Source organism: Mustelus asterias, chromosome 11, assembly GCF_964213995.1.
Source record: "Mustelus asterias chromosome 11, sMusAst1.hap1.1, whole genome shotgun sequence".
In the NCBI taxonomy this organism is placed as follows: Eukaryota; Metazoa; Chordata; class Chondrichthyes; order Carcharhiniformes; family Triakidae; genus Mustelus; species Mustelus asterias.
Window position 1 is genome coordinate 47,671,406 of NC_135811.1, and position 10,043 is coordinate 47,681,448.

General features: G+C 43.7%; 1 protein-coding gene across 1 annotated transcript in view; it reads right to left on the reverse strand.

Annotated features, from left to right (window-relative positions):
* hectd2 (HECT domain containing 2) overlaps positions 1-10,043 on the reverse strand; it is a 117,446-nt gene that overhangs the window by 43,470 nt on the left and 63,933 nt on the right. The window contains exons 9-10 of the mRNA XM_078222919.1: positions 9,987-10,042; positions 8,506-8,629 (exon numbers count right to left, since the gene is read on the reverse strand). Of these exons, the coding sequence (XP_078079045.1) occupies positions 8,506-8,629; positions 9,987-10,042 (180 nt within the window). The remainder of the gene's footprint in view (positions 1-8,505; positions 8,630-9,986; position 10,043) is intronic.

Consider the following 10,043-nt stretch of genomic DNA (forward strand, 5'->3'; position numbering starts at 1 on the left):
CAGCTTTTATACTCTATACCCCGTCCTATAAAGGCAAGCATACCATATGCCTTCTTCACCACCTTCTCCACCTGTATTGTCACCTTCAAGGATTTGTGGACTTGCACTCTGTGTTTCTATACTCCTGATGACTCTGCCATTTATTGTATAACTCCTCCCTACATTATTTCTTCCAAAATGCATCACTTCGCATTTATCCGGATTAAATTCCATCTGCCACCTCTCCGCCCAATTTTCCAGCCTATCTATATCCTGCTGTATTGCCCGACAATGCTCTTCGCTATCCGCAATTCCAGCCATCTTCGTGTCATCCGCAAACTTGCTGATTACACCAGTTACACCTTCTTCCAAATCATTTATATATATCACAAATAGCAGAGGTCCTAGTACAGAGCCCTGCGGAACACCACTGGTCACAGACCTCCAGCCGGAAAAAGACCCTTCGACCACTACCCTCTGTCTCCTATGGCCAAGCCAGTTCTCCACCCATCTAGCCACTTCTCCTTGTATCCCATGAGCCTTAACCTTCTTAACCAACCTGCCATGTGGGACTTTGTCAAATGCCTTACTGAAATCCATATAGACGACATCCACGGCCCTTCCTTCATCAACCGTTTTTGTCACTTCCTCAAAAAACTCCACCAAATTTGTAAGGCACGACCTCCCTCTTACAAAACCATGCTGTCTGTCACTAATGAGATTGTTCCGTTCTAAATGCACATACATCCTGTCTCTAAGTATCCTCTCCAACAACTTCCCTACCACGGACGTCAAGCTCACCGGCCTATAATTTCCTGGGTTATCCCTGCTACCCTTCTTAAACAACGGGACCACATTCGCTATCCTCCAATCCTCAGGGACCTCACCCGTGTCCAAAGAAGCGACAAAGATTTCCGTCAGAGGCCCAGCAATTTCACCTCTCGTCTCCCTGAGCAGTCGAGGATAGATGCCATCAGGCCCTGGGGCTTTGTCAGTTTTAATGTTCCCTAAAAAACCTAACACTTCCTCTCTTGTAATGGAGATTTTCTCTAACGGGTCAACACCTCCCTCCGAGACACTCCCGGTTAACACGCCCCTCTCCTTCGTGAATACCGATGCAAAGTATTCATTTAGGATCTCCCCTATTCTCTTGGGTTCTAAGCATAATTCCCCTCCTTTGTCCCTGAGAGGTCTGATTTTCTCCCTGACAACTCTTTTGTTCCTAACGTATGAATAGAATGCCTTAGGATTCTCCTTAATCCTGCCTGCCAAGAACATCTCGTGACCTCTTTTTGCCCTTCTAACTCCCCGTTTGAGATCTTTCCTACTCTCTCTGTATTCCTCCAGAGCTCCATCTGTTTTCAGTTGCCTGGACTTAACGTACGCCTCCCTTTTCATTTTAATCAGATCCTCAATTTCCCTGGTTATCCACGGCTCTCGAATCCTACCTTTCCTATCTTTCCTTTTTACAGGCACATGCCTATCCTGCAGCCTTATCAATAGTTCCTTAAAAGACTCCCACATGCCAGACCCGGACTTACCCTCGAACATCCTCTCCCAATTTTGACGCGGTTCACTGTCTAATTTTTGTATGATAGTACTTCTGTGTTTTATTATTTTAAAAGCACTACATAAATCAAAGTTGCTGTTATAATATTTGAGCCAAACTGGAACACAGGACAAATGATCCTGTGTATAGGTATTTCAAGAAGTCCGGAATGAGGGGATAAAGTGAAACAAATGGGATTATTATTTATGTGCTATCATTTAAGGGGCTAAAGAGGAAATTGGTTGCTGACCAAAGGCCCATCCGACAGACCAACTGGTTCTGGGTAGGTTAGTGGTCCTATCATCTGTGAAAATGTAGGAACACCTGTCCTCTGTGCAGAAACTCATATCAGCAAATTTAGGAAGGGGAAAAGTAACCTCCAAGTTCCAGGGCAGGGTAACGGAGCGGAACCCTAAAGATGCACTGAGGATCTCCACACCCCGCCCCCCACACAAAGATCAGTAGGTAGGGATTGCAGGGTAATTGGGGTTTTTTTTTTAACGAGTCTCGGTGCCTAGAATTCAGGTGAACCTGCGGCTGAAAGGTCAATCTTTGTACGTGTAGACACAGGCACAATTAATGCGATTTTACAAATGTGAGGTTAACTTTCCTCCACCGTTCCTTAAAAATGTTACGATCTATCAGGCCTATTTACACTCTGGAATCTGAATTGTCCAGTATTATCAGCTGGGATTATGACAAAGTGGGGGCTCTTGCAGATTTAAAAAATCCTTGAATTTAAGTGGGGTTCCTGAAAAAAAATGCGTATGTGGTGGTTACATTGGGCACAGGAACATGGTTTGACGTGAAGTATATTATGCTGATTGGAACCAAAAGCGGCTTTGCCTGTTGCTTTGACTTCTCTGGGAGTGGAAGATGTAACAGTAGATCATTGGAAATTCTTGAGTGAGGCTTCATTTAAGACAACGTCCAGATAAACTGCACGTAGAAATATAAGCAGCACTTTGTAAGGATGGTATGCTTAAAGTAATTGCCCAGAGTTTTGAATTAAAAGGCGAAAAAACTGAAATGCTGCTAGATTTAGCAAAAATTCAGTTGCAAACAAAACAGCTTGGGATAGAAAAAGAAAAAGCGATGAAAAAACTTGAATTGGAAAAAGAAGAAAAGGAAAAAGATTGAAAGCAATGGAAGTGAAGAAACTTGAACATTAGCTTGAGCTTAGCAAAGGAGGGAAGAGATAAGGACAGAGTTAGGGAGTTTCAAGGAGAGAAAGAACTCAGACATCATGAGCTTGCTAAAGAAACAAAACTTAGGGTACAGGGCAAAAGCAAGGCTAGTAGTTTGATTAAGGAATTGAGTTTTGATATAACAAAAGAGTCTTCATCTGGGGCCTAAGATGAGAGAGGATGGAGTTGAAAAATATTTCATCTCATTTGAAAAGATAGCTGTGAAGTTGAAGTGGCCAATGGGTGTTTGGACCTAAATGTTACAAAGTGTCCTGACAGGCACAACTATGCCGGAAGAGCAATGTATGGACTATGAAGTGGTTAAAGGACAATACTCGATGCTTATGAGCTTGTATCTGAAGTATATCAGATTTTAAAGAAAAGACCAAATGAAACATTCGTAGAATGGAGAAAGAAATGCTGTGGGATCAATGGTTTTGAGAAAGTTAGAGAATAATTTTGAGAATGAGTGAAATTATAATTGTGGAAGAATTCCAAAATAACAGCCCAGTAATCATTATGACTTATCTAGATGAGTGTCAAGTAGCAAAGATCTGAGAAGCCCGGTTTTGGCTATAACTAGGATATCTCACACAAGACTGTCTGATGTGGGGAAATAATCATATAAGAATCAAAGGGGAAATTGAAGGAATAGAAAATCTGGTGATGATAAAGGCCATCCCCACACCCCCACTTCTTGCCTTCAAACAACCACGCAACCTCAAACAGACCATTGTCCGCAGCAAACTACCCAGCCTTCAGGAGAACAGTGACCACGACACCACACAACCCTGCCACAGCAACCTCTGCAAGACGTGCCGGATCATCGACACGGATGCCATCATCTCACGTGAGAACACCATCTAACAGGTACATGGTACCTACTCTTGCAACTCGGCCAACATTGTCTACCTGATATGCTGCAGGAAAGGATGTCCCGAGGCATGCTACATTGGGGAAACCATGCAGACGCTACGACAACGGATGAATGAACACCGCTCAACAATCACCAGGCAAGACTGTTCTCTTCCTGTGGGGGAGCACTTCAGCAGTCACGGGCATTCAGCCTTGGATCTTCAGGTAAGCGTTCTCCAAGGCGGCCTTCACGACACACGGCAGCGCAGAGTCGCTGAGCAGAAACTGATAGCCAAGTTCCGCACACATGAGGACGGCCTAAACCGGGATGTTGGATTTATGTCACATTATCAGTAACCCCCCACAGCTTGCCTCCTGGGCTTGCAGAATCTCACTAGCTGTTCTGTCTGGAGACAATACACATCTCTTTAACCTGTGTTTAATGCTCCCTCCACCCACATTGTCTGTACCTTTAAGACCTGGCTGGCTTTAGGGATTCGCATTCTAATCAGTATTCTGTAACTTGATTTTGTGTCTGTGCCCTGTTTGAGAGCACATTTCCACTCCATCTGATGAAGGAGCAGCGCTCCAAAAGCTTATGGTATTTGCCACCAAATAAACCTGTTGGACTTTAACCTGGTGTTGTGAGACTTCTTACGATGATAAAGGGGACAGACAGAAGTGATGTCGGGCTAGAATCTAAAAGTGAAGTGTAGAAAATAGATCGCAATAAAACTGGACATACTAAAACTAGTTGCTGGAAATTAATTGGGTGACCCATTGCAGTTGTAGGAATGCCTAAAGAATCTTTAGGAAAAATTAACTTGGGAAAAGAGAAGTGACTAAACAGTAGCCATAGTGAAGATGCACAGTGAAGACGAAGAATCTACCAAAGAGGTAGGGATAGTCCCTCAGCCATGATTGAATGGCAGGGCAGACTCGATGGACCGAGTGGCCCAATTCTGCTCCTATGTCTTATGGTCTCAGACTAGTTAAATAAATTCAGAAAAAAATAATCGTGAAAGGGTTTAAAGATTTTGTTTCAAGAGAAGCTAGTTCTTCTAACCTAGAAGGAACTAATAAAGTTATTGAGAGACACAGGAACAAATCCTGTGATCACCCCGCTGGTAGGGACAGAGGCCATTGAGGCCCCACTGGGAATTCGGGGACACTGCCAAGGGGGCAGGGCAGGGCCAATCGGTGGTGGTGGGGGGACCCGCTGCGCACTCTGCAATAGGATTGGTGGGAGAGGGAAGGAGGAGGTGATCAAGGCTGCACATGGTGAGGTAGTCAAGGAGACTGGCAATCAGTGAGGGAGGGGCCTGGAAAAAAATCAGAAGGCCGGTGATCGGGAGGGGGCAGTGTGCATGCGTCGATTCCCCCATTGACAGATCGGTGCATACGCAGTGGCCCACTTAGCACACTGATTCTGGTCACTCCAGCCGGAAGAGGCCCCCCCCCTCCCGCAACTTACCGCCGTGAATCCCCCTGAGGCACTCTGTGGAGCACAGAGTGCCGGAGATTTATAAAACTAAGGATGCCCAAAAAAGGTAGGAAAATCTCCCGTTTTCCCGCCAATTGGGCACTTGGGTTTTTTCTGGGAGAACCCCCCCACCCCCACCCTTATCTTACCTGCCTCTGATGAACTGTTAAAAGTGAGGTTCACTGGACAATATCAAACCAAAGAGAAACTCAGTGATGTAAATGACATAGTAATACTCCAGACAGGAGCAAAAATCAGCGAGTGTGTCACGTTAATATGTTAAAGCAACATTATGACAAAAGAGATAGTCAGGATAGGAGTGCATTTACAGTAGCACAAGAAGTAGGGAGTGAAATAATATCAGATCCATTCGAGAATGAATGCGAAGTCAAAAAATCTCAAGTTGAGCCTCCAGTAACCAGATTGGATAATACAGAAGTGCTAAAACATTTAGATGCAATATTAAGCTGTCAAGGTAACTTACACAAGCTATTACAAACTCATGAATCGATTTGTGTAATAGTCCAGGCCGTCCAGCTGGGATCATAATATTAAGCAATACCTCAGTTTGAATCGGCCCATGATTTGAAGAGCTCTGGACTCCCTCGAGGTCCTCAGATTATCTTTTAACTATCTCTGCCACATCTGCTAGTGCAAATGGCTATTGTCACTTTTTGGCACATAGAATCCTATGGTGCAGGAGGCCGCCATCTGGCCCATCAAGTCTGCACCGACCACAATCCCACCCAGGCCCTATCCCATAACCCTATGCATTTACCCTAGCTAGTCCCCCTGACACTAAGGGACAATTTAGCATGGTCAATCCACCTAACCCGCACATCTTTGGAATGTGGGAGGAAACCAGAGCACTCGGAGGAAACCCGCGCAGACACATGGAGAATGTGCAAACTCCACACGGACAGAGACCCAAGCCGGGGATCGAACCCGGGTCCCTGGCATTGTGAGGCAGCTGTGCTAACCATTGCGCCACTGTGCCACCTGAGAGAGAAGCTGGATGACTGGGTGTGATATAACCTTGAGAGATAGCCAGCCATGGCCACTACACAGTATGCCCAATGATTTGGGAGTAACAGACATCCAGTTTGTTTACTCATGTCATCTGCTTCCCAGAAGACTGACTGCCATGGATAGCCACCTCCCTCTGTCCTGTATTGCCCTTACACCTTCTGCATAAGTCAACTGCATCCAGTCCATTAGACCCGTCATTCACTAGTAATGTGATTAATAAAGCACTGTCTCTCAATCTGATCCACCAGCTTATTGTGGATTCAAACCCAAGATATTTAAAGCAGCAGTCTGGGCATTCATAAGATATATTCTATGTAGCGTTAGAGCTTTATCACTGCAAGCTCCAGTGAAGATAAGCAATTAAGGATGGGCAATAAATGTTGGCCCAGCACATTCATGAATGAATTTTTTATACATCCCTCAATTTGGCACATGCTCCGTGGTAGACTGCAGTACTTCTCTACAAGTAGTTTCAAATGTGCTCTTAATCTCATCTCTGTGTGCACAGACTTCAAGAGGTGGCCCACATAATTAACTTGACTTGCACCAGAGAATAGTGGAATGCAGTGTTCCAGGTGCATATTTTACTGTACATCATTCCTACCCCAAAATGACACGTTTTGGAAATTTAACCTTGTGCATTTCAAAATGCATGCTTTTCTTAACATGCCTTTTTAGGATATATTAAAAACAGAGCTAAACAAGCTGGAAGCTGTGAAGAAAACTAGGAGCCTCTGCTCCAGAAAATTCATTAGCAGATGTTAAAAAATTTTTTTTAACGCAATTCTTTTCTTATTTTAATTCACTTTTTTCTTATAATTCCAAAAGTGTGAACTAACTAAACTCAGGGCGGAATCTTACAACCCTGTAATGATGGGGACGGAACTGGAAAGTGTGGCGAGCCATTCAAAATCCATCAACTCCAAAGATGTTAGGTTGATTGGCCGTGCTAAAATTGCTCCTTAGTGTCCTGAGATGCATAGGTTAGAAGGATTAACGGGTAAATATGTAGGGATATGGGGGTAGGGCCTGGGTGGGATTGTGGTCGGTGCAGACTCGATGGGCCAAATGGCCTCTTTCTGAACTGTAGGGTTTCTATGGTTCTAACTCGGTGGGACTGGAAAATCCAGCCAGCGGGAGAGGCTGTAAAATCCCACCCTTGGAATTAATTTTAGCTTGAATAGAAGAACCACTTTCTGTAAATTAACAGTAGTTAGTGTTTGCCCCGTATGGGATGCCGATAAAATGTCCATTCCCAAAAATCCTGAAAATTTGGCCTGTTTCATAGTGATGGGTGCCATGGCTTTCAGTGGTGAGTCTCACATTTGCTTTAAACGGGGGAGGTGGGAGAGGGAGGGAGGGGGGGGGGGGGGGGGGAGTGAGAGACCAGTTGCTGCTGGTGAGACTAGGGCACATCAAACTTGGACTCATACAGCCATTATAATGCTGCCTGGCCTGATTATTTCCACTATTTTCTGTTTATATTGGTTTCTCAGTAGTTTGATTCTTGTAATCATGAAAAAGCTGTCAGTGACTTACTTGATTATTTCACCCCTTGTTTCACTGATATAAATCCCTAGCATGATTAAATAAACTGAGAAAATGGGCTGGGTTTTACCCAGATCTGTAAAATATTCCTCAGAATGTCAAGTTCAGGTGAGTGCTCTGTAATAAAATTGGAGGGAGGAAACTCATACACCAATGCAAACACAGTTTTTCAAAAATTATGTTTTTGAAAATAATTTGAACATATTAAATATCCGAATGTGTATGACTGCTGTTAAAACAGACTTGGCCAGTGGGTCTGATCTGCGAGCTGTTTGGGTGTGTTTGCCATTAGCAGGCAATATTTAGCCACATGAAAAGCAATTCAGTTGGCACGCACTAGAACGTTAGTGGAATCACACTTATCTTTGGTCTGACGCATCACTGTCTGCATCAGTGAAATTGGCACAACAACCACTGATACGAGAAACAGACAATCTTGCCATAAATATACCACAGTCAATATATATTTTGACCACAATCCACATTCATTTAGTTTTTTTTAATTCGTTCATGGGATGTGGGCATCGCTGGCTGGGCCAGCATTTATTGCCCATCGCTGAAGGCATTTAAGAGCCAACCACATTGCTGTGGGTTCGGAGGCACATGTAGGCCAGACCAGGTTAGGAGGGCAGATTTCCTTCCCTAAAGGACATTAGTCAACCAGATGGGTTATTACAACAATTGACAATCGTTTCAGGTCATCATTGGACTTTTAATCCCAGATTTTTATTGAATTTATATATCATCATCTGCCGTGGTGGGATTCAAACTCGGGTCCCCAGTGCATTCCCCTGGGTCTCTGGATTACTAGTCCAGCAACAGTACCATTACGCCACCGCCTTCCAAGCAATGCATGGCACCTCCTGCTTTCTCACCTGTGAGAATTTCCATAACACTGCCAGATGTGATATTCCTCCATAAGGTCAATATGATCCAAGGTAGAGTTGTAGAAATCCATGAAAGGAATAATTGGTGGGTTTGCCAGACTGTTAGCTGCATCTGTAGTAACAGTAAACCATTTAAATGCCAGTAAAATCCAACTTTTATAGCAATAGCAAGTATCATTAAAATCTAACAAGTAAAACATAATCAACTAAATCCATTACAAAAAAAATTGAATATGCAACAAACTCAATATACAGAAAAGGGGACCATTTAGCCCATCGTGCCCGTGATAGGCAATCCAAAACATATCTCACTGTCTTGATCTCAGTTATTAATGTTGTTTCTTCCTCTGCTTCAAACATCTATCCAATTTTCATAGATTTAGTGATCTCTGTTTCAACCACTCCTCATGACAAGACGTGCAATTCCCCAACAACCTGGTGCACAAAGAAATTTCTCCCAATGTTTCTCCTCACTTTTCAATTGGTGACTGACCCTTCCAGACTGATTCCCCAAAGAGGGGAAATAACTTTCTCTATTCATCAGCAAAACTATTTAAATGTTGAAAAATGTCTATTAAACCTCATCTTAAAGTGAATGGTACATTAAATATGTATAATTGTGAGCAGGTGGTGAGTATAAATTGGGGTTGACAATTCACTTGAACATATATAAAGAGACACTGACCGGAATTCTCCGGCTATTCATTCTCCCTCCATTCACCACTGCTGCCAGCGAGAACGGAAAAATTGGCGCTCAGCCAAATCTCCATTCACTGCAGCGGGACAAGAGAATCCCAGCCACTTAATGAAACTGTGGTGGGATTGAGTTAGTGGGGCTGCAGGGGAGGTTTGCCTGCATGTTTTAACCCCCATGGAGGACACTGTGCTGGCCAATGTGGAAAAGGACATTGCTGAGGCTGTGGCCACTATCCAGATACCTAATCCTCCTTCATATCCTGCTTTTCCCACATCTCTCAACCCATTCTGTCCTACAAACTGCTGATGTCGCAAGTGTGCATTTTTTACTTTCCCTCTCCCACCTTGTCACACGCCAACCCTTGTCCCTCTTTTTACTTCAGACACCCAAACACCAGAATCTGCCCAGGCACTGCAGGGAGTTCAAGAAGTGAAGCTGGAAAGACACAGCCACCAGCTCAGATACTGATACTGTGCATGATTTGGAGGATAACAGGGGTATGATCTGCACGCGGTGAGACAACACAAACCGCTTTACAAATATGATGTCCTTCACACTTCCTGTGGGATTCCACTTTGGTTGTTTAAAAAAATCAGTGTGTCCAAAAAACAGGGGCTACTGAGCCCAATTTCACTCCTGGCATGCTTTAAATACAGATGTTGCAATGATCTAATTCAAATTTCTTACATTATACCAAATAAATCGTATTTTTGATTCATGTTCTCATCTACATTTGAGATATGCCAGTTTACAGTAACCTACAGATACTCACTAAGCAAAGCCAAGACTCTTGTTGCTGAAGGAATCCACCATGTACACTTTGCCATGG